Below are 25,876 nucleotides of genomic sequence, written 5' to 3' on the forward strand. Positions count from 1 at the left end.
TTCTTGGCATAGAAATCAATCAATTTATTTCTGTTTTTCACTCGTTTCTCATATGTAACCTTCCTAATAGCTTCCATCATATATATGATGTATCACACAAAGCACTGCAACTCCTCTAATAGTAGGACACATAATTGTTTTAATAACTTGTTTTGAATTTGAATTATGAATTTTTGGTCAAACAAGGTTACTTGACATTCCTGTCAGTACACTGAAAACTATTTTAATTTTGTGTTTATTTTTAAAGGGAAATGAAAGAAAGCATGACCTAGATGAAGAGTGACTATGACTACTTTCATTCTGCAAAGCAAATAAGCAACACTAGAATGAGACATTTTATGTAGAGATATGTCAATGTCACTTTTATTTGTATAGCACTATTAAAACAACACATGTTGACCATTGTGCTTTACATAATATCAGTAAAATAGACAGAATAATACATTAGTAATGGAATAAAAATTAAATAAATAAAAAATTATCATCAAAAGGATGAATAGGCCATGGCAAACAAATGTGTCTTAAGTTGTACTTTAAAAACATGTAGAGATATGAACAAGACAAAAAAATATAAAGTAAATCAGTTGAATTAAGAGTTTATCTTGAAATTCACTTCTAAAGATGCGATTGAAGAGGTGTGGATGGGGTATGGAGAGAGAACAGTGGCCAGGAAAGAAAGAAAAAAATAAGTTTTTCTATTTTCTGTCTATACATCTGTGCTGCATCTTTTCTGTCCAGGTTAATTAGAAAAATTATCTAGTAGGAACCGGTCGCACAGCAACACAGAGTAGCTTCTCTCCAGAGGCTTTCTAATCTGAGCGTGCTCAGTTCAGTGTGCCCATGGTGACGGTCCCTCGCCGCTGCACCGCCGGGATTATAACAGGACGGAGAGCTGAGCGAGGAGATACCAGGTTCCACATCCTGCAAACTCTGGATTACTGTGGCCAGTCCCTCACTCCACATCCCACATTTCAGAGGGAATATTATTTGGAGAAGAAAGGTGTTTGACTAAGGACAAAACAAAAACCAAAAAAAAGAAAGAAAAAAAGCCTCACAGAACAGCCCGAACAGGCGGCTGGCCATCTGCTGAGGGAGCCAGACAGACTTTGCAGTCTTGCTGAGATTGTGGAGAATCCCAATGGTACCCTGAGAGGGGTCATATAACTCACACAATTTCCAAAAGAGGTGGACCTGCTTGGGGAGTCCACAATGACGTTTTAACACATGGTGTCCACATCAAATATTTAATTGAACAAAAAACAAGCTATTTCTAAACATGACTATAACAGCACTTAGAGAACAGCATCTAAATAGCTTAGTGAGTAATGTTTTCCTTGTCTGTAAATTGTTACCGAATTCACTTTTGAGTCCACAGCTGAATTTTCATCATTCTCTGAAAAAGTTCAGACATCTGAATGAAATATTTGACGTCCCGATAAAGCAACACAACAAAATGTCATAATTATTATTCATATAGTGCTTTTTTGTTGATGTGCTAGTTTACATATGGATATAGTAAATAACAGCGTAATCTTCACATCGTATCAAGAACCAGATCAGTTTGAATTGTGTATGAATCATTCAGCCTGATTTGTGATTCAGATTTTTGTTAGATTCATTATCAATGTTGAAGCATGCATTAAGATGCAACTGAAGGACACAAATACTAAAATTTTGCAAAGAAAAATTAACACCAATCTTTTTCCAAGTCCACTGATGAAATTGTCATTTTCTGAAAAAGTTCAGATATCTGAATGGAATATTTGACTTCTGAATAAGAAAACAGTAAAAAAAAAAAAAAAAAAAAAAATACTACAATATTTTGGATTGATCATTCATAAAGCAGCACTATTTTTTTGTTGTGTGAATGTGCTTGGTTTTTTTGTGTGCCATCAACTTTTTACTGGTTTTAAATAAGAGCATCCAAAACTGTGAAAGAACTCGTTCGCAAATAACAGCTTTTTACATGTCAAGAACCAGATCAGTTTGATTTGTGTATGAATCATTCAGTCTGATTTGTGATCATTGTTCGATTTTATATTGTTGAAGCGTGCATTAAGATGTAACTAAAGGACACCAAATCGTTGCACATAATTTCTCACAACAATGAAAAGTTTCACATTTCCAGGGTTCTTGGAAGCGTAGTCTTCATAGTTGGGTAAATTTCTATAGTGGTGAATGAAAACTACAATAAATACAATATTTTAGTTTTGCCTATATTGATTATGCTGTCAGTTGATTCAAGAGAAAGATGTCAAATTTGCAGTAACTCCTTCAGCAATTGCATTAGAAAGCACCTTTAACTAGTTTTCTGTAATTTAAAGGGATAGTTCACCCAAATTTTTTAATTCTGTCATTAATTATTCACCCTCATGTCGTTCCAAACCCGTAAGACTTTCGTTCATCTTTGGAACACAAATGAAGATCTTTTTTGATTAAATCTTTTTTATGAAATCTTAGAGCTTTCTGTCCCTCCATTGACAGCTACGCAACTACCACTTTGACGATTAAAAAAGTTAAGAGCCGCCCGCCTCCTACCTCCTCGCTCTATTATTGCAGCATGTATCTGTCGAGAGGACTTAAGAGACCCAGAATCGTGTGGTTTAAACTTTAATCAAAATTTTCTGAAGAAACACGATCGCTTTATATGATGAACAGATTTAATTTAGGGTTTTATTCACATATAAACATTGATCAACGAACATAAACATAAGATCAACCGAACCTGCTTGACGCGCAAGAACAAACCTCTTGTAAAAGCTAAAACATGCTGCGTAACACAAGAATGAACCTCATTGGTTCTCGCACGTCAAGCCAACATGCTTAAGCTTCCGTTTACCACAACTAAGTTGATGAATGTTTATATATGAATAAAAGCATAAATTCAATGTTCACCACATTAATTGATTGTCTCTCTTCATAAAAATTGGACTAAACCGCTCAATTCATTTGGATTAGTTTTACAATATCTTTATGAACTTTTTGAAGCGTTGAAGTGGTAGTTGCGTAGCTGTCAATGGAGGGACAGAAATATCTCAGATTTCATCAAAAAGATCTTCATTTGTGTTACGAACATGATCGAAGTCTTACGGGTTTGGAACGACATGAGGGTGAGTAATTAGTGACAGACTTTTTTGGGTGAACTATCCCTTTAAGGTATTATAATACAACGTTTTTTTGTTTTGTTTTTCATGTTCAAAGCAAAAAAAAAAGATTATTCAAATAAAATGAACAAAATATTTCAGACTCAAATGTGAATGTGAAGGTCATATTGTTTACGTGAACAAATTCATACTTGGTGCGAATAGACCTCAAGTTTGCGAAGGTGATAAGCTACCGAAGACACATTCATGCCCCCTTTCGAAGTGCACCAGTGTGAGTTCTCCCTCACCCAAGGTGGCACGAGAGATGAGACGCTCTCCTGAGAACATCAATAATTTGAGGGTTATGTGCAGACACCAATGACTGATAGGGAACGAAAATGTAGTAGATAGATGACACAAAGGAGCGGGGCGCCTTGACTGATGTTGCTACTTAAGCGGCGTGCGTTTTCTAATTATGTGATTTATGACCATCATTGCAGATTCACTGGCTCACTCTTTTCCAGACCACTCGGCTCTCCTCGCCTCCTTCTACCTCCTCGCTCCATTATTGCGGCATTTATCTGCCGAGAGGACATTTTAAGAGATCCTTTTAATTAACCATCTTACACACTCTCTAAGCCGGGTAACCAGTTATTCAACGCAAATTAAGTTTTAAACAAGTGCGCATGGGTGCATGCAAATGGGCGCCTTTTAAATGTTTTGTCGTTGTATCAGAAGCGAGATAACGACGTGAGCTGCAGTTCTGATTGTTGCGGTTTTAAGGTTATCGAGGGGAAGAGTGGACTCTCATATTCATTCTGGGGAGGCAATCTCATCAAATTCATTCTTCCTGGGTGTATCATAGTGAATAAAATGGTGGCAAAACACAAGTGGACTGGCGATACCTCCTTATTGACAACCTTTCACTCTGTGTGCGGCCCTGTAGCCTAGCCTACGCTAATTCTCCACATACACACTGCATGAAATTGAGCAACGTTTAGCTCCAACAAAGAGGCTGAACTTTTCCGACAAACTTTACAAACATTTCAGAACACAGAATCCTTACAATTCCTTTCACGGTTGCTGTTGCCAGTGACATTTTTGTTTCAGGGCATATCCTGCTAAATGGCATTCTAAGTACAGACTGTTATTTAGACAAAAAGAGAGATCTACGGAACATTTCAGACCTTCACATTTTCGCACTCATTAAGTGACCGTCACCCATGGCGACGCACCTTGGTGATGTGGTTGCCATAGTGAGCAGGGGAGAGGTTGGCGGCTTTTAGCTACAGAGTCAGGGCTGAGTGCATGGCCAATGACAGGTCAATCAGTTAGCGCAAATGAAAGAATTTCGCAAACAGGAGGCCCATTACAGCGAAGAGAATTACCTCAACGCTGTCTACCCAGTGGGGTGCTGCCTACAATCTAGATTTCTTTCAATCACAGCTCATTACCCAGGTGCAAAAAAATCCAGGGAGAAGATTTCTGTTCTCTTTACACTCTTTTCACTGTGAAGTCAAATACGAATTCTGCCAACAATACGCTGCAACTGCTAGATCCACGTGTTGCGTCTGAGCACCCAAAGTGTCTGCATTGTAAATCAAAACTGAGAAAGATGTCCATGAGCCAAAGAGATGTTGACTCAATTTACTTCACATTTTATTAACTGGAGGTTAATAAGCTGTAATGCACAATATAGCTTTCAAAAAAAGAGTGTGATTCACCATGCAGACATATGTTAAAATTTACGGCCATTAATGTCCGTTTATGGAAACTAAGCTGCAATTAAAAGTTATGCTTTGTGTGCACTATGCCAGAAGAAACGTTCAAGTGAAAACATTAGCCAGGTTGTTTCAGGATAGCTGTTGAAGGGTTAGTTCACCCAAAAATGAAAATTATCCCATAATTTACTCAGCCTCAAGCCACCCTATGTGCATGTGACTTTCTTCTTTCAGCCAAACACAATATGAGTTATATTAAAAAATATCCTGGCTCTTCCAAGCTTTATAATGGAAGTTGGTATCCAAAATTTTGAAGCCCAGAAAAGCGCATCCATCTATCATAAAGTAATCCATACGGCTCCAGGGGTTAAAAAACGCCTTCTAAAGCCAAGTGATGCATTTTTGTCCATATTTATAACTTATAAATTATAATCACTAGCTTCCGGTAACAGCCGTATGAAAGTCGAGTTCTGGTGGAAGAATGACCTCTGACCTGACGCATGACGTAGGATATAGGATTAGAGTAAGCTTAGGTGAGAATAGACTCCTCTCGCGGTTCAAACAAACCGGGCAACAAACTCAAGCTCCTCTTATCTTATATCAACTAGACTCACGTACGGACGTTACCAGAAGCCAGTGATTCATTTTTAAAGTTTATAAAGTTAAAAATATGGATCTCTTTCTTACAAAAATGCATTGCTTCAGAAGGCCTTAATTGACCACCTGGAGCCATATGGATTACTTTTATTATTGATGGATGCGCTTTTTTTGGCTTCAAACTTTTAGGCACTACTCACTCCCATTATAAAGCTTGGAAGAGCCAAGATATTTTCTAATATAACTCAGATTGTGTTTGGCTGAAAGAAGAAAGTCAAATACACCTAGGATGGCTCGAGGGCAATAAATTATGGGATAATTTTCATTTTTGCGTGAACTAACTGTTATAGAAAGAAATAATTCAGTAAGACCTTTAAAACCCAATTTTGTAACAAACATATAAATATTACATTGGTATTTTTAGGTGTCAACGTGTAAACAGTTTTATGAAATTGAGACCATAAAGGTAAAACAAATAAAAAGCGTATATTTGTTAGTCTTTTGATTATACTCAATGTTCATCAATGTGGAAAATCGTTATGGAAAACTAAAAAATATATACTTTGAATGTTGTAAGACACCTTGAATAACATTAAAAATGGTATTCGGGGGGAAAAAAGGCTATGGAAGTGTAAAATATGGGCCCTTTAAAGCATCCCAGCCTGATCAGAGCACTTGAAGCGAGCAGTTTGTATCAGGGAGGGATGTAAGCTCACTGGAGCTGTGATAGATGAGGCGTACAGCTGGATCAAGGATGGGATGGGGCGGAGAGAGACGGAATGAAGATGGACAGGGGAGAGAAAGAATGAGGCGGTTGAAGGTAAGCCGTACCTGTCCAAGGATCCCCCCCATCATGCTCCATATGGCTTGGCCCTCAGTCCTCAGCTGGCCATTGACATTCTGCAGGTCCTCCAGAGACTCGCACAGCTGTGGCAGATAAAACCGCGGCAAGGCGGGAGATAAGATAAGACAAGGACAAGTTGGGCAGCTCTGTCTGTTAGCGCACACACACACGCACGCACGGACTAATGTGTACAAATCCAAAGGCGTACACAAACCTGTGGACATCTGAATGACTAATACACAAACACGCCTTTAGCGCGTTACAAAAAAAAAAAAAACAGGCTGATTTCAGGCAAGCAACAAACGCTACACATCAAAACACCCTCACACAAACAAAAAAAACATTTTCTACTTTTAACAGATTCAGGGCCCAGCACACCATTAAATATTCCATTACACTTCCTGCGTCTACATTTCTCTTTCTCGCACACACACGCACCGCTGTGGCATTTCGCCGTGTAGGGGCCACTCTCAGCTCCAGACAGTAGATAAGCGTCAGGCAGGCGTTTGATAAAGACGATGATGAGAGGAAACAGTGGAGAGGTGAAGTTATTATGGGTATGTGAAACGAAACTAAAGAGAGCCACCCTTATCTCCGCTGTCTGTGAAGATGAGGCTCCACGTGGGGAAGCTTGAGCTAACATTTAAAACGGTCTCCTCTCCAACACACACTCCAGATTAATACTGATGGCTCAGTGGGGTCCAAAACATAATAATGCAACTATTTATATAGTTACATATTCATTGATTGATTTATTTTTTTAATTTTTTTTTTTTTTTTACAAAAAATCAATTCATAATAAAATTAGTTTTTCCAGCACTTTGGAATGTAATACAAATGCGTCAGTCGTTGCTTTAGTAACACGATAGTTTACAGACGGTAAGAGATGTAAATAGTGGCCGTGTTATGGAGGATGATCAGATATTTAATTTTATTTTATTATTAACTAGTGTTTATGCTTGGCCAGCTACAGAGAAACTAGAAGGCGGGCAACAGACAAGTGACCAATCATAAGTGGCAATGTCACTACACGCACTCTACCAGAATAGTTCAGCGCGGTTACACTGTGCGGAGTATTTAACTGTGCTGGTCCGCACCGAGCTCAAGTGGAAATATAATTGGAACCGTTCCATGTTCTTAGAACCGCTTTGGCCAATGGTGGAAAAGCGGCTAAAGTTTAAGGCTATATAGAGTGGCCCCTACATGTCTTTGGGCACCATTTCACTCTAAAATAAACATTCTGTCATCATTTATTTTTTCCTGTCAAACATATTTTAAAGAACACTGGGGTCCAAACGTTTTAAAAAAACATATTGTGTTCCACAGAATAAAGAAATGCATCTTCCAGTTCCAAGGGGAAAAAAAAGATTATGCAAAAAACCACATGGTTATGTATTTTTTTGAATACACAGCACAAATAATAATAATATATTTAGATATACCATTACTTTCATATAAGAAATTACTCATACCTGTTACTATAATGAATCTTGAATTCATCACCAACATACAGTGATAATAAACACCATACGCTAACACTAATACTTATCTTTTTGGTGATGCAAACATTAAGCAGTTTGCAATAATACAATGTTAAAATTATCAAACCCATCAATCAAACTAAAAGCAAAAAACTATGTAACATACTATATAATTCAGGATTATTAGACAATTTTAAGATGAGTCAGACCACTGCTTTAAACAACTTTTGTGAATAAGCATTCAGCTTTCCACAGATGTTGATTTGCTCAGGATCTCTCTCCAAGGCCGGCATCGTGCTAATGCATGTTGAGTGCCATAATTAACAACACACACTCCATTAATACCGCTTAATACATGTGGCACAGAAAGACTAGACGCCACATTAACTCCAACTTCTCGCTTTCATTCTACTCCTCATTGGGATAAATGAGAAAACACCATCTACCCAAATCTGCTTCAAGAGATCATGTTTAGAAGGATTGAGGGTCGGTGGCAAATAAATAAAGCAGCACAGAACGTGAGCTGCTGCTATACCATACCAGGGATTTTGAAAATTTCACAAATTTTTATTCATTATTTGTTTGTATTTTGGAAAAAGAGTAGTTGGCTGTTTTGCAGTCTTTTTTTACTCATTGTTTTATTCATTTTAACCAGTGTTATTAACAAAACTAATAAAATGGCTCTTGTTCATTTTTTTTTAGAGCTTTAGAGCAATTAGTCTTTTGCTAAATTTAAATTTTAGTTAACAAAAGTGTTATTCACTGCCAGTTTTTGTCATCTAATTTTCTGCTAACAAACATAACCTTGTGTTATTCAGGATCTTTGCAGGATCCGCTTTTTTATTTCTCTCTGCAGTTGGTCTGGAATAAAGTAACATAAAAGGAGATTTCACAGTTGCATACTAAATTGAAAGACTGAAGCATAATTGGCATTATTTAGTAGCTGTTCAGGAGCTACGCTCTTGGGATAATATTCCAGCGGTGCGTCATTATTTCCTGGTGTGCATGCCTCTTCTTTAAGCACCAATAGCCAAAACAAATGTGCTACGGACAAGCGCTAATGTACAAAACAGATGCTAGCGAGAGCCTGGAGTGTCAACAATAGGCAGACCTTATCGTACTCCATGTGCAGCTTCTCCTGCTCACTCTCCAGCTTGTCTTTGAGGTTCTTCTGCTCCACGATGTTGTCCTGGATCTGAATCATCCTCATGTTCCGCTCTGAATACCAAAAGACAAACAAATCGATACTGAGATTGCTATCAGAGTACAGGAAAAAGTATATCAAAAGAAGATTGAGGGAGAAAGCATGTAAAAAAGAGGAACGTTGGGAGAAAAAGAGGGAGAGAAAGTGCACTGATAGAGGATAGGCCTCCTGCTGGAACCTAATGGAGTGTGTGCCCAAGGTTACTCCACACATCTGCTCTTAACATCACTCATTTGGAGGGCAAGTGCCTAGCTACAAGGCTACAGAGCGGGATGCATGTCTAGCGCTCACTGTCTGACACCGCCTACGGTTCTGCAGACAGATTCAAGTGTGTTAGGGACAGTAAGCTACATGCTACAAATGCATCAATGCTTGTTCTATACATTAAAAAGCAAAAAGCAGATAGAGAAATGCGGTTTCTCGAAAAATAGGTCACAGGCCTGATGAGTTATTTCTACTTAAAGTCCCCCTGTGGTGAAAATCAAGCTTTTAATGTTGGTGTATGTGGTGTTTTTAATATGATTTAAGAAAAATCATGTGCAAATTCATTAATCAACACCATTGCTGAGTGTTTACTCTTTAAAATGGCAATGGTATTTGCACAAAATGCTTTTTGAAATTGCCGGTGTTTCTGACGTCACAAACTACCTTGTAACCAATCAGTTCAACGTGTGATCGTCAACGAGTGGATCTCTGAACTGGTGTCTCTGAGTGGAGGCGGGGCTAATTTGTATATTCATAGAACCACATATACTAAATGCGGCAAGGGTGTAGTTACATTCAAGCTATTTTAAGGCATAAATACTTTTTTTCAAGGAAACAACTTGAAAAGTGTCATTTTGATGATCAAACATGAGTTTTAAGGGATGAAATGATTGACTACAGGGGGACTTTTATTATTTGAATTAGCAAATGAGAAACCAAAACCACTAACCTAGGTAGTAGTTAACAAAGTCTGGGGTGAGGGCAGGCTGCTTATGTTTACGCCGTCCATCTACGCTTGCGCTGATATCAGATGTGTCCACGGGGAAGATGTCTGTGCTGATACCCATGAGCTCGGCTTTACGCATCAGCTTACGAATGGCTGATGCACTAGAGGTGAGCGGTCGGGGAAGCTTCTCTCTGGGCACCCACGCCTGCGGTCGAGTGTTTCGAGACAGCTCTGCTTTCGCTCTGTACTGCTGGAGCCGAGTGGTTATTCGAGCCTAGGGGTCAGGAAATCATGGACATTCAAAAAGAAATGATGATTGATCATTCACTAGACTGTCTCATGTGTGGAAGAATGTGTGTCCAGATGGTAAATCTGACCTGGGTGGTAAATCTGACCTGAGCTTCAGGTGTGAGTTGCTTCTCTCTTTCCTGCAAAGACACTTTGCAATAAGACTGCAGGGCCAGGTAGTTCTTCCTTTTCCATTTCCTGTCAAAGCGGTCTGCGTGCTGCTTGCAGTATGCAAAGAAGGGATCTGCAATGTCCTGTGGGTGAAAATGGATCATGACTAGTGTAGATACAGACCCAAGAGAGCTTAAATGTTGAACCATAGCTTGATAAAACAAGAAAAAGAAAAGTCAGTGATGAAGGACAACTTCTCATTAATAATTCTGAAAACAAAAACACATGTAGCAGCCATGTTTGTGTGTTAATAAGATTATGAAACGTCTGATACGCTTGCGTGACAGTTAATCACTGTATCTAGGTGATTCAAGACTCTGATTGGATGATGTGTATACACAGCCACTGTAAAACAAGACGACGTTACATTTTGGAGCTGTTTACACCTGGTCACTTTATGCATTTTTACTGACCGGATAGTTATATTTGTTAAAACTGTTCCATTTACACTCGGCCACAAAAATGTGTCTCCGCAAAAGTAATATAAATCCGATCTTCAACAACCAGATGCATTAACACTTGTCTAGTTTCGTTTGGAACGCATTTCAAACCTCCTCCTGAAGTGGTTTAAGTGATCGGGTTTAAATCGTAAGGCATTTACACCTGGTCTTTTCAGAAAAGCATGAAGTGATGTTTGGTCCTTTATTGTGTGAACGTTTTGCGTGGTAGCCTGGCGTATAATATAATCCATGTAATATCATATTAATGCATTTTCATACTGTATGATGCATACCCTACAATTCAAAAGTGTTCAGTGTATTATTTGAGGAATAGATTTGTATAACAAGGATGCATTAAATTAATCAAAAGTGACAGTAAAAAATATATAACGTTACAAAATAAGATTTCTATTTGAAATCAATGCTGTTCTATTGAACTTTCTATTCATAAAATAATCCTGAAAAAAATGCATTACGGTCTGCATAATTATATTACCGTAAGTAGAGCCCAAAAATCTGAATATTAGAATGACTTATGAAGGATGATGTGACACTGAAGACTAGAGTAATGGCTGCAGAAAATCCAGTTTTGCCATCGAAGGAATAAATTACATTAAAAAAACAAAAACAAAAAAAGAGTTATTTTGCATTTTAATAATATCTCACATTACTGTTTTTGCAGCCGTTGGTGAGCATAATCTTAGAAAACATTAAACAATCTCTCCAAACTGGTAGCGAACTGGTTGAATGTTAGCGCACGTTGGGAATAAATTAAATAATCATTACTGAGGTACTTATTCATCGTATTTACTTGTTACTTATAACAATCATTTTAGTCTGGGAGGGACGGTGGAACATTGTCTGAACTTCAGCTTATTCACTCTAACCTGGTTGATGTAAAATAATATGGTATTATTAGTTTTGTATTTTCGTTTAAAGTGCCCCTATTGTGTTTTTTCGAATATTCCCTTTCATGCAGTGTGTAACATAGCTGTTTGTGAATGTAAAAGGTCTGCAAAGTTGGAAAGTCGAAAGTGCACAATTAATAGTTAAGTTATTGTCTCCCAAAAAAAATAATCGACTCTGAACCGCCTAAACGAGTCATTTGTATTACGAATCCTACTGCGTGACAGTTCTAAAACACATTTGCATAATGCCTGCCTCTGTTGTACGTTGTCCGCAACTTGACCAGCCCTCAAATGTCATTTTACTGACGATTGATTAAAACAAATTCAGATGTCAAAATCAGAGTATTATAAAATAATCTGCTGATGTCTAGAGTGAGGTCTCGGCTGTGGTGCAAAACAGAGTTTAATCTACTTCTTAAAATCACACAACTTGGAGGAAGCTAAGGGAACGGTTTATGTCTTTGAGAACACAATATGAGTTATTCCATACAGGTTATTTTAAGATTTGTCATCATCTCAAATACCTCATTATTGTTAACTTAGACAATTGTTGCAGGTTTTATTTTGAGTGCTTTGTGCTCACACACCTGATCATTTTAACGTACATTTTGATTATGGAGGAAATTGTAGTATCTTCTGAATTACAGGCTGACGCATTCTTGCTGTTGTGATAATGATGCCCGGCACTCCACGTTTTTATAGACCATCAGTGTCTGTGCATTCTCTGATAGCCGTGATAAATAGCTGGTCACAAAAGGCCTGTGAAAATTCCCCTCTCTTTTAAAGGACAAGTACATTTTGCAGAGAACGTGGGAGCTGAAGCAGAGGGGCAAGACAATGACTGATGTAAGGCTGGCAGGATTTTTCCAGGAATGGAAGTGGACTGCCTTTCTCAGAAACAGCCTTATACAGAAAAGGAGGGAACCTTAGAACGATGTCAACCTGTTTCAGCAGTTTCAAATCTCTGCAGCGGAGACATTAGCAGCAAGTTTCTCCTCCCTGGTTACATCTCCTCGTCACTCGCATAGCATTTCAACCACTCCCTCGAGGGCAGATGGAAGCACAGCCATTTCCCGTCAACCACGGAATCGTTTAGGCTTAAGGTGTCTCGCTGGATGCTATCAGCCCACTCACCTGTTGATATGAGGCCCTTTGCACAGCTGACTGGATTAAGTGGATTGCAGTGAGTAGGCACTTTTCGCCAGTGTTTATCTGCGCTGAACGCCACCATCATGTGCTTCTCCAATATGGACTGAATATTTGAGCCATGAGGTTGATGGTCTGTGACCACGGCCTGGGCTGAGAATTTGTTCGACTGGCTAGCCTTGTGCTCTGAGACCTCTTCCTATGCGTATGCGTATCTATTTGATAAACTCCTGCGTTTGAAGTTCAAACATGCATGTGTAATATGCGTGTTCACAGAGAATCAGAATCTAGAGAATAAGGCATAGTCCATCTAAAAGTTCACACAATTTCATATGACTTTGTTCCGTGGAATAAAGGAGAGGAAATGTATTGGGTTTTTTTACCCCATATGATTATTGAATTGGTAACTAGTGCTTTCAAGCTTCGAAAAGCATCATAAAAGTATCATAAAAGTATCAAAATAAAAATAATAATATTCCGTGATTTGTATCCTATACTTCACATATTTGAAACCATTCAGTTTTGTGTGACAACCTGGCATTTAAGTTATTCACTGATAATATTCCTCTCCAGTAACCTCTATTAACCACTGCTAATCGAGTCAAACTTGAGAACCGAATCAGTCAGATTCATGAATTAATCATTCAATTCACTGAAAGGATCATGCTTAAAAGAATGATTTGTTTATGAATCTGCTACACAATTAAGCAATCAAATGGCTTCAGAACGGTTGGAAAACAGTGCCTGTACACCATATATTAGTCACATGGACTACTTTTATGATATTTTCATGGTGCTGTTTGTCCTTTTAGAGCTTTGTTACCCAGTCATCATCCACTTTCATTACAGTAAAAAGAGTGGCCAGGAAACCTTTGTGTTCCACAGAAGTCAGTCAGCCCAACAGGTTTTGAAATAAATGTGGGTGAAAAGAAAGAATATATTTTTTGCTTTTTAAATGGATTTGAGGACATACAGAATTTTTTTTTTTGTGAGAAAAAAAGAAAAGAGAAGGATGAGCCTGAAAAAGTTTGCTTACAAGCCTGATTACAAGAGGTTGACAGGCAGGAGAGTTAAAAAGCATGGACAGGAGAAACAACAATACATTACAAAGCTGTCATCGCAAGACTGACCACGTAACACACTAACCTCTTCTGCAGCAGCTTCAGACAGCAGTCCTTCCCGTTGAGCACACGTAACGTGGAAGAACGAGCGGCACATTCCAGCATCACAGCTGATGCAAACGCCTGTGCGAGCAAAGCGTGCGTCCTCACACAAACTGCACTCCTGCAAACCATTAACCACAACAGGCCGTTGTGACACCAGCAAAAAACACGGCATTAAAAAAAACTTTCTAGCATTTGCTGACTGCAGGTCTTATTACTTTCATACTACAGACTTGGGATTATTTCTGTTTTTGCAAAGTCAAGAAAGGTAAACCGCTAGCTGATTGTGTAACAGAGCTAATATGAATAAAAAAATATATATCTTTAAACACCATTATAACAATCCCACATTCATTTACTGTATAGTTCTATATTTAAGATAAAGTGGACAACGGGTCTCTAAAAGCCCATTTGACTTTCTCCAATTACTGGAGTTCAAAATTAAAATAATAATAGCCTTTCTCTAGGAGTAATTTCTTTTCACATGTACAGCACAAACCATTAAAGAAAGCCGTTCAAGTGCTTCTAAAGTAATTTGCTTCCCAGTAAAAGGAACCTCTTCTGACTTACTGACACATAAAATAATGTCAGATAGAGTAAATGTCAAAATGTCTACAGTCGACAGAAATTCTTGGGAGGGAAATGAAAGACGCCCTTTGCTCATAGAAGAAAGTCAGCATTTCACATCATTTATCAGAAAATTATTTTGTTGTTGTTTTAAAAAAATAAAGGATACAAAAAATTCTTTTCATGATTCAGTATTAATAGATGTAATGCAATGTGCAAGCAATAAAAAATTGTTTTAATAATATCTAGGATGCACCAATTTATCAACTATTTTAATGAGTGTTATCAGCTGATATTCCTTAAATCCATAAATAAATATTTTAAATATCATAATATATATACACCAAATAAAAATGTAACACTTAAAAACTAGGAGTAAGGAAGATTAAAATGATATCTGTTCTATATCAATTCTGTCAAATCGATTACCGGTAATCGCATCTAAAAAGTTTGTTTATATGATAAGTGTGTGTGTATATATATATATATATATATATATATATTAAAAAAATGATTCTTGAGCATCAAATCTGCATATTAAAATGATTTCTGAAGGATCATGTGACACTTTAGACTGGAGTAATGACTGAAAATTCAGACTTACCATCAGAGGAATGAATTCATTGTTTTAATATATAAAAATGTATATTAAATTGTAAAAAAATAATAAATAAAAAATTAAAAAATAATAATAATATATATCACAATATTTTTACAAATTAAATTTCAAGTTTTACTGTATTTTTGATCAAATAAATGCAGCTTTGGTGAGTATAAGAAACATCTTTCATTGAAAAAAAAAAATCTTACCAACCCCAAACTTTTAGTGTAAAAGGAACAATTTATAATTTCCCTGTATGATGAATTTTGCTGCAGCATAAGAAAGAAATTCTTTAAGTCAATGTTTGGGTCAATATTGGTTGATTAGGGTTAATATCGGCTTACCAGTATTAATAACCTGTTTTTGAGCTAATGATCATACATTTTTTGTAGCTGTGTGTCATTAATAACTTCTGATACTTGCCTTTGCCCCATACTTTGAGTAGTTCATCTCTGTGAGTGTTACTGGCCTCAGCTTGTCAATATCTCCAAATGCGACGCCTGGAACATAAAGGGCACACACCACGTGCACCCACCTTCAGCAGAACAAAACAAAGTTGAGTTTTCATCTGTAATATCTAAATTACACAATTATCATAGTATAATGACATGTTCTTATTCACTTCATGTGCTGAATAACAAATCAAGATAGTAATGATCCAGATGTCCACTATTAGAAGAACAAAGCAGAATCTAGTTAATGGACTACTATTCACTATTTCCTGAATAACTGCTATACCCTCAGGCCCTTCAGAGGAGAAAATACTCAAATGTACTCTAACTTGACCATTTGGTGTGACAAAATTTCAAATGCAGACTTTAGGAAGGAGAATCCGAAGTCCAATATAAAGATATCCATCTCTGGCGAGCGAACGCTCCACACTTTAATTTGCTGTGTTTTTCATGCTCTAGTGAAGTAGTAAATTTGGGTGCAGGCGGGCTGAGGAGCACTATCAGTGATAACGTGGCTTGAGTCTTCACGCTTCAGATGCCTCTCTCTTCCTCTCCCTCTCTCTCTTAGCCCTATCCCTCCCTCCCTCCTAGCCAAATTCACCACCCTTTCTCTCCTTCACTCCTGCACAAACATGTCCCTCTTCAAGTATTTCACTTATTTAGCATCTTTGCTCAGAGAGTGCCGCAAAACTTTCAACGAATGTACAACAATTAAAGAAGTAAAGAGTGTGACGGGATGGCAGTGCCTTTAATGAATCTACTAATGATGATAAAATGTAATATCAGACCAAGCATCGGTTAAAACGCACCTTCCCGCATCAGTTTCTTTGAAGATGCCGTCCTGACTGGGACAGAGTTCACAGCTGGGTGTGACGCCATTCTTGCAAGCGTCACAGAACCACGGTTCTGTTGAGTTCTCTGAGGCCGAGCTCATGATAGAGTCACTTTCACCATCAACACCATAACAACCTGAGGGAACAAGAAAAATCAAAGTATTTGATATTACTGACTGCTCAGTGCTCAGTAAGTTCTATTATAACCCATTCACAATCATAAACAACATACTAAATGATCTGAAAAATATGATATATGTATAATATATATATTTTTTAAATGTGTACACACAGACACAAACACACACACACAACTGCATACACATACATACACCGCCCAGCCAAAAAAACTAAAAAGTCAGTGTTTGGATGTAAATGGGCAAATGCTTAAGAGTGAATGATTTGATCATTATTGCGGTGATTATTATGTGTCTAGCATGTTATATATGTTTATATATGTTACAACAATTGTTCTAACCCTAATTGATGAGAGTGTGTAGCTTTTCATTTCTTAAACAACCATGTAGGAAGACACATCATGGCCATATTCCAGATGACTATGTCAAGATTAATCAGGCTCAAATTGTGAAAGAATGGCTGGGAGGAGCATGAAGAATCATTTTCACACATGAATTGGCTTTGAGTCCAGACCTATATTCACTGAAAGTCTTTGGGATGTGCTGGAGGAGACTTTACAGAGTGCTGGACTCTTGCATTGTCAATACAAGATCTTGACCAAAAAAGACGCACCTCTTGATGGAAATAACATCACAACATTCATTCCCATCAAGAGGTTTTGATCAAGATCTTGTGGAGCCAGTGAATATGTTGCCAGGGCAATTGAAAATCTGAACTACAGCAGAACATATACTTAGTGCTGAGCTGCATGATGTTGCAGTTGTGCCTGGCAGAGTATCAAAAGAACAAAGACATCTAAAGCACAGAATGGTTTTGTTGCTAAACTTTTTCCGACAAAGATAAAACATAAGGCCATTTGATCGAATTGTAGCATCACAAGTCCACAAAGATGGAAGTATTGGACCAATGAAAGCATTTTAATGCTGTCACCTTAATTTCCTCGGGTTGCAAAGACAATTACTGTGCTGATCAGGTTACCATGACGCCTATTACACTCAGCAAACGTGCTCCATGCCACCAATAAGGACAGCAATCAGCTCCTTCTCAACACTACAGAGATAACGTTCCTGTTCCTAATACAGCAAACCGGCCCCCGGGCGTGGGAGAACTGGAGAGAGAGACAATCAAATAAAAGTTCAGATCCTTTACATACTCACCACAAAAAACCCAAACAGCGAAGTGTGCAGAGAATGCTTAAGCATGGCTTCTCTCTGAGCCCTAACCAGCAGGCTAAAACTTCTAGGTTTGTGGTGATAAACATGGTATTGTGTAGAACATGCGAATTGTAGAAATGATTACTTATTATGCACCTAAGTCTAAGTTGTTCTCAGAATGTGTCTGTGAAGTTTCAGCTCAAAATGCCCCTCAGTTCATTAATTATGCCATGTTGTAAATGCCCCTATTTGAGTTGAAGGATACAAATGCTGTTTTCGCGCATGTATCTTTAAATGCAAATGAGCTGCTGAAGAGGGCGGAGCCTCCGATACGCTGCCAAAAACTAAAACATCTGTTTGGGTTTGATAATTATCTCTATCGCGGTCACAGTCACATGACATTGCAGTTATGTCAAACAAAGTTCACATTAAGTCGGTTATGTCTGTGAACGTAAACAGCAAGTAAAGAAATCGCATGTGTATATTAGATCTGTGTTTTAAAGTGAAAGCAGCATAATATACACAGTACCTATTGCTTTGCTGTTAATATGAATCAAACAACTAAAGAAAAAAAAGAAAAATCACTTTAGTACTTTAGTAGCTTTAATAAAGAATAAATTTCTTCCTTGAATGCTTCTGTTGGCGAGGAGATACACATGGCAGACTGTGTACAGCTCACTCGGGGCGGGATCTATGCTAATTGAGCAGAGTCCGTCAGCAGTCGTGGGCGGGGCCTGTACAATGTGACATCACATTGCACAGAAACTGCAAACGGCTTATACTGACACTCTGCTTATGATTTATGGGAATTCAAATAAGGAGTGGATTTTTACCATTAAAGGGTGGTTGTGTACAGACTGCTGACACACATTTATGCTCAAAAACCATGCTAAAGTGAATTTTGCATAAGAGTTTTAATATAAGAAAGCTGAAGGGATACATTAAGGTGTGCAATTTTGTAAGGTAAGATATGTTGAGCTTCACAATTTATGTTTGCCAGAATCATTCAGGTCATTTTATCCAAGAGGAAACACAAATTGCGTGACCATAGCTGTAACTAAAGCGCACGTTAAGATCACACAGCATCACTCACCAGTAGAATCAAATAAGAGGCTTTTCAAACCCTCATCTTGCAATCATTTTGAACCATGTGGTAATGGGTACCATTACGAAGCCCAGCCCGACGTTTATTTTCTTAAAGAAAGGTATTATGGGAACACTGCTGGCAACAGTTGGGTGCGTATTACTGACTAGGCTTTGAACCATAGGGCTGGAGCTCGCGATGATCAGTTTGCTGGTTTAACTGACTTACTGCTGAACCGTCAGGCAAATCTCCGATGTTCCTTTTGAACTCCGATACAAAGCTGGACCTGCTAAGCCACAGGGTGCTGGCTAATATGAGCTAAGCTGGAAAAAAGTGATGACTATGGGAGAGCTTCATAATCCCTGAGGAGAAGATTATCCTTGTCAGAAATGACGAGCTTGGCAGTTAAAGAGCGACCTGGGGAAGGCTGGTGACAATCAAGAGGAACACTTTTAAGATTCAGTGGAGGAAGGTTCGGGATGAGTTCAGAAAGAGTTAACGTGCTAGGCTGATGTGTGTATGTGTACATCAGAGTATGACTGCAATCAGACAATGAGGCAAAGCGTGCTGGCATTATGCACAGTGTGTGTGTTCTCCAACAAGCTATTCGCTAGGTGTTATATTTCACTCTCACAATGTTCAAACAATGATGGTGAATGCAGTAATTTATCTGCAGGCTATAAAACAACAGTGAGTTGCTTTATTTGCATCTCTAATAGCCAAAGGGAAAAGAATAACTTCATTACAGTTCTGACTTCAAGCAAATGATTCCATGCAGTGATCATGATATACAGTATTTTCACAAAGGTCAAAGTAGCTCATGATCATCTAAATAGTTGAGTCTGAGCACCAATCTTTCATAACAGGAAATTACTATATTAAATTATTAATGTGGTAATGAAAAACTAATGGCCAGATATGGCAGAATTCTAACAACTGTTCGAATATTCTTAATATTAATAATATTAAACCATTTGTTGCATGACGAGTGAAAAAGACTGTTTAAAGCAAAAAATACAAAGACTATCATACAGAACTGAAAGGAACCCGTCTCCGAAGGGTTTTAAAAAGTGTTTTATGCTCACGAAGGCAGCATTAAATGTGTAATATTGTGAAATATGACGATTTAAATTAAACCATAAATAGCATTTATGTAACAATGTAAAAATGTAAATGTATTTCTTTGGTGTCACACTTTTAATCAATGTAATTCATCCTTGCTGACTAAAAGTAGAATTTTCTTCAAGAAAAATGTGAATTAAAAATGTGTATAATTTAAGCGGTAACATCTAAAATGTTAAACAGAGTAGGCAAACCAGAAGAAAACAATGAAAACATTAATTTCTAAGTTCTAATTGAACCCAGAAGATTCCTTTAAGATGAATTGAAGTCCTTTGACTCTTTGTCTTTGTCAAATGATTAACGAGGAGACGTTCAGCGCAGCGATGTATTTCAATTATATTCACTCCGTTTCTTCCCTAAATGCTAATATTTTTCATCCAGGATGAAGAAGATTTATTCAATATATCAAATATTTGCCATGTCAGCATGCAAAACAGGACATACAGGAGCAACAGAACCAAGTCGGGGGGCACGGGAATGAATGAATAGGGCCAATTAGAACCATAAAGACTGGCAGATGAGAAAGAGAGGGGGGGTATGAGGTAAGAGCTACGAATGGCAGCTGCCTTGATGTAAATCAGCTAAATTGATTCAGAGCTACTGAAAAAAGCCTTTTGAAAACCAGCACTCTCTTTTTCACAAAACAATACAATCATTTTCATAACCAGCAATGCGTGGAATAAATCATTTCCTCATTAAGAGGTGAGTGAAAAGAAATAAAATGAAACATGCAGGTGAAAAAAAAAAAATCAAGGTTCTATCAAACCAGATAACATTCTAATTTAATACTTGTTTAACTCTGTGAGGCTGGTTTTGTATTGGGGATGAAACCAATGTGATTCAGCTGTTATTCAGCAGGGCACCTTTTTAAGAACAAAGGCTTGAATTTGCTTAATAAATCAGTTTTATTCAGCAGCGCTTGAAATGTTTTGTTTCAATAGTCAATGAAAGTCAAAAGCGTTTTCACTGCTCCGGCATGTAGCTATTAAACACATTACATACTTCTCCATTGTGCATTGTAAAATATTACATTTTCAGGCTCCCATTCCATAAGCAGATACTTAGTTTTGTTTTTTAAACCAAATCAGTCTACACTTCAATCACCCCTGAAGCTCTATAGGGTTAAGAACATTTCTAAAGAGCACAATGGCGATATGGTTTCGTATATCGTATACATTACTTTACTATTGGATTCAAGCTACAACATTGCCTGGGCAACTCTAAGACTTTAAATCTGAGTATTTTTAGACATTAAGAAGTGAACTTCATTCAGTGTTTTGGATAATTGTCCTCCTGAATCACTCGATTAAACAATAACTTCAGGTGGTGCACAGATGGTTGGATACCCTCAGTTTTGACTTTAATTTGTGACACCGAGAGACCAGTTGAAACTATTTAGAAACAAAAAAGAAAGAAAAAAGCAATCCCAATACTTGAACAAAGCAGCACTCGATCTAAAGTGTACTGTTAGCAGTTCGGTACCTTGTAAACCTGCAGGCACACCACCTGAGGCCAGAGACTATGCTGCAACCCAGCCTTGGGTCACATGCATCACAGGTTCATTGTGACAATACAATCCTCCTTGAAGGCAAGCTGAAACTTAAGACAGGAAGCAAGGGAGCAATGCTTATAGTCTGAGGAATGAAAGATCAGATAAAGCAAGAGAGAATCATGTTTTAACCTTGAGCAAAATACTTAACCTGAATTAATTTAGCAATTATCCATCTGTACAAAGGAATAATGTGAGCTCTTCTGCCAGGTGCACCGGTGTGAAAATAGACGTGTGCAAAGTGGCTTCAATGCATCCTGTTACAGAATCCACATTACAAATACCTTCAAGCAAAACTGTTTAACTTCTGGTGAGAAACCCATTCCTAAAACTAAGGGAGTTTTATCTCTCACAGAGTTCCCGAAACATAGACCTATAACAAGAACTGTCATAACACAACATGATATACACAGCTAAAAGCACAGACTAGTCTCCAATTATTTATTTGTGTCTGGTTTGCACTAGACCAAGTTTTATGAGTCTTTCAAATTGGAAACATAGTGATGGGACAGAAGACAGTGCTATGAGAGTGTTTTCATTACTCTGACTTCTGGGTTTTATGCTGTAAACAATGTTTTCCTAAATAAACGCATTCAATCTGAAACTAACAGTAGATTACACTAGGAACGGTTCCATTCTTTTTTAAATAGCGGAATTGTTTGTTCATGACGTTCGGTTCCGTTAATGAATGACTCTGAATTATTTATTTTAAGTGAATCAAATGCATACAGTTCCAACTTACTGTGTAATGTTGTACTTAAAGCTCTGAACACAAATCAATAAATTCCTTTAATATTAGTAATATTTACTCTCACAATATTTCTGTTTGATTACAATTCTCCAAATCATGCAAACTCAAATTTGCCGTCAGTCTGGAAACTGGTTTGATTCAATGTGATTCCCAATAATTTTACAACTGGAATTAGGTGAAGAACTGTATTATGGATGAACACATAATACACTCAGAATTATTATAGTCATTATAAATATAATAATCAACACTTTTAACAGTTACTGTTAGGCGTTATGATCCATCTATGCATTTTTTACATCCCCAATGATCACATGCACATTTGAGTGACTATTAACCAAGCATAAATTTGGATGTGCAAGCAGGAGTAAGTGAGTGTTAATTGAAAAGTTACTCAAGAAGCGAGACAAATCAGAAGACAACATAGAAAAACAAACATAACCATATTCCTGAGGACTAAATTTGACCAAAAAACCCATTTAAGCAAGTAACTAATTTAAATGAATTGCACATGTTTGGGGAAATAATTAACTTTACGGTCCAGAATTCATTAGGGTCTTACTGAAATCAATACCAGCAGCATGGTAATTGGTGTTCCAATGAGTGCAAAGCCATTACTGAACGATGTGATGCTTTTTACTGTGGTGCGGTTTTAATAAACTTACTCCACTGAATGACAGTGGCAACCATTACAACACAGCCAGTAAAAAATCCTCTTTTTGTTTTAATGAACTACTAAAGGACATAAAACCAACAAACAAGTCGGAGGCGTAAACAAGGACTCATAATTAGCCTGAATAGCCTTTGCAGATCAGATTCAAGTATGGCGGGGAGTGTCTCTTTTAACAATTCTCGAGTAATGACGAGCGTGCAAATAGAGCCGTGTTAGAGTTAGATGCTAATCAAAAGCATTGTGCGGAGCTCAAACGGGAAATACGTGTCAACTACTGGAACCAAGAGGCTCCAGTCCTCCTCTCTGCTCTGATCGTTCACGAGTCTCCAGCGCATTTCTCTGATAGAGTCTTTCCCTTTAGAGTTTGAGCGAGGCCATATGCGAGGTCAGAGCCTCCACAGACTGCCGAGCTTCAGAGTCACGCTGTGAGACACTTGTGCGCATCTAAGGATGACAGCTTGTCTCTTATCTTCAGTGCTGCTCTTGTGGCCCCTTTGCTCCATTACTTTATCATTCCATTTTTCCTGGCTCCTTCCCAAGAACATTTCCGAATAGCCGAGCTATCCAAATACTGCAACGTTAAACAAAACTGCCACTTGAACTTTCCCTCGGTAAATAGGCAGATTAGAATCTAAATCCTTTGTTTCGGGAGCCACCCATGCTCCCCACAGTCTGAGACGTGACATCCCATTTTTTACTGCGCGAGTGCAGACGCAATGCTTTTCAAAAGCTCTACGGCTTTGGCAAAATAGCTGACGTGAAGAAACAGCAGCTGAGCGCTGGTCTGGGACAAACTTACGTTTGTCTGTATGCGAAGTGGAATACAGGAACGACACCTTATTCAGTGGCACTTGTCTAAAGGTCACCTTTTCAAACTAGTGCACAAATATCAAGCGAGCATTTGTGACAGTCAGCAATGAGGGCCGCCACACCTCCTAGACCAATCATGCCCTCTCCCACTGGGAATAGTGGTACCACAGAGCAGTTGGTACTAGCAGGTGGCAAGCGACTGGCCCAGGTCAAGAATTGTGTTCTGAAACAGCTGTCCAACCCCTTAGAAGCTGCTGGCTTTCTCCATCCTAATGTGATCTATTTGAAAATATAAATTTATATAAACCATAAATTTATATAAATTTAAGTGAATACTATTGGTTCAGTTCAAACTATTGTGAATGTTACGGAGTAAGACTAGTGAATAGGGAAAATTCCCCAAAAAATTAAAGTCTTTTTTTATCTGCGGAACACAAAAGATTATTTTTTTTTAAATTTAAGAGTCACCCAAACTGTGTGGTTTCCAACATGGTTAAAAATATTATTTTGTGTGTTACACAAAAAAAAAAAAAAAAATTCACACAGGCTTGGAATGAGATGAAGGACAGTATTTTTTTTTTTCTCATGAATTTTACCTTTTAGTCATTGTAAAGCATGTGATTGATAGTACTAACCAAACACTTACCAAATGCAGAATGTAAAATTATACCTTGAATAATGCCTGGACTTACAATACTTCATACCTTTTATTGCTATTTTCAAAGTATTAGCATTCTCAGACAGTCTTTGAGCTAAAAAAAGAAAATGAATTAAAAGAATGTTGTTGAAGGCTGGGCAGTACAGCAATATAAACCAAGTGAGATTCTGCTCTACCATTTTAATAGCAGAAAAGCATTTAAAAACACCAGTTTTCAGTGCAGACCGTTTTTTTTAATTATGAATGGGGAAAAAAATTAAAAATAGAAGGTTGTTTAAAATTTGGTGCAAGAATTCAAATTGTGCGGTTGCAGGTGTGTACATGTCAGCTATTTTACAACCGCTTTGAATGTGGCTCATTGTAATACAATACGAAAAAAGCATTTTTTATTTATTCTTTACTGATGCCAAACTCATAATTAATGTAAAAAAACATAACATAAAAAAATATATATTCTTTACCATTTTGCAAAAATGTTCGGAATCTATATACATATCTTTATCCTGTAATATTATACAAAAAAATAACCAAATCTTTTTCAAATGTTGTGATATTTATTTATACCACTAAATTACTCAAAGCAGTTGTAGCGTAATATGCACTGTTCAATATTTAATGACTCCTTTTTGGTCATGCCACTTCAAAAATCCTGAAATATTCTTTATTTGTAATTTATATATATATATATATATATATATATATATATATATATATATATATATATATATATATATATATATATATATATATATATATATATATATATATATACATACACACATACCACTCCAGCGACAAGAGAAAGAGAGTGAGGGGAGAACTCAAACAGATCATGAAGCAACAGAACCGCAGAACAGATTCTGCACTCCTCTATAGGGCTCACTGCATTTTATACTTTCTATTTCACTCCTGAAGGGGAGAGCGAGAGACTGTGCGTCTATGAATCTGAGAGGAGTGCAGCTCTAAGAGCTGACACCGCAACATTGCTCTTGGCACAGTGAAAGACTCCTGGATGCTTCAAGGTTGCCCTCTGATTCAGTGGCACTAGGTTATGAAGTGACTTGTTTCAGTGAGTTGGAGTTGACACTGAAGGGGGAGGAGTGAATGCGAGCGCCTGGACCAGAACCCTTGTGTATGTGTCTTCTAACCGAAATGGCACAGCCAGTGACTGATTTAACCATTTTCTAAATCAGACACGCTATCAGTTTGAGAGAGCAGCTTATTTGACTTAGATAACACCACTGACAGCTAAAAACCAATACCAATACCCAATGGCTGCTAAAATTAAACTTTGTTTTTTAGTTGAAAAATGTCTCAATACAAACAGTTGTGTAGAAACACTATTGCTCATGCTCCGTAACTTTTGTGGATTTATTTGAGTGAATATCGCAAAAAATAAAAATAAAAATTTAATAAATGTCTGAGTCACATTTAACCACAAGAAAAAAATATGAAAAATAAATAAATATATATAATAATAATAATCATTTTATTATTATTTTTTCCA

At 37.4% G+C, this 25,876-nt stretch overlaps 1 protein-coding gene across 4 annotated transcripts in view; it reads right to left on the reverse strand.

The window, feature by feature from the left end:
- The window catches only part of phf14 (PHD finger protein 14), a 78,898-nt gene that overhangs the window by 43,988 nt on the left and 9,034 nt on the right, over positions 1 to 25,876 (reverse strand). For 2 of the 4 annotated variants that reach the window (XM_079590464.1, XM_079590466.1), the window contains exons 5-11: positions 16,407 to 16,566; positions 15,569 to 15,680; positions 13,961 to 14,098; positions 10,257 to 10,403; positions 9,865 to 10,135; positions 8,838 to 8,944; positions 6,233 to 6,328 (exon numbers count right to left, since the gene is read on the reverse strand). In XM_079590464.1, the coding sequence (XP_079446590.1) occupies positions 6,233 to 6,328; positions 8,838 to 8,944; positions 9,865 to 10,135; positions 10,257 to 10,403; positions 13,961 to 14,098; positions 15,569 to 15,680; positions 16,407 to 16,566 (1,031 nt within the window). Of the gene's footprint in view, positions 1 to 6,232; positions 6,329 to 8,837; positions 8,945 to 9,864; positions 10,136 to 10,238; positions 10,404 to 13,960; positions 14,099 to 15,568; positions 15,681 to 16,406; positions 16,567 to 25,876 lie in introns of all 4 variants that reach the window. The other 2 variants (XM_079590463.1, XM_079590465.1) reach the window with 1 other exon arrangement.

The sequence above is a fragment of the Phoxinus phoxinus genome (assembly GCF_949152265.1).
Source record: "Phoxinus phoxinus genome assembly, chromosome: 19".
Taxonomy (NCBI): domain Eukaryota; kingdom Metazoa; phylum Chordata; class Actinopteri; order Cypriniformes; family Leuciscidae; genus Phoxinus; species Phoxinus phoxinus.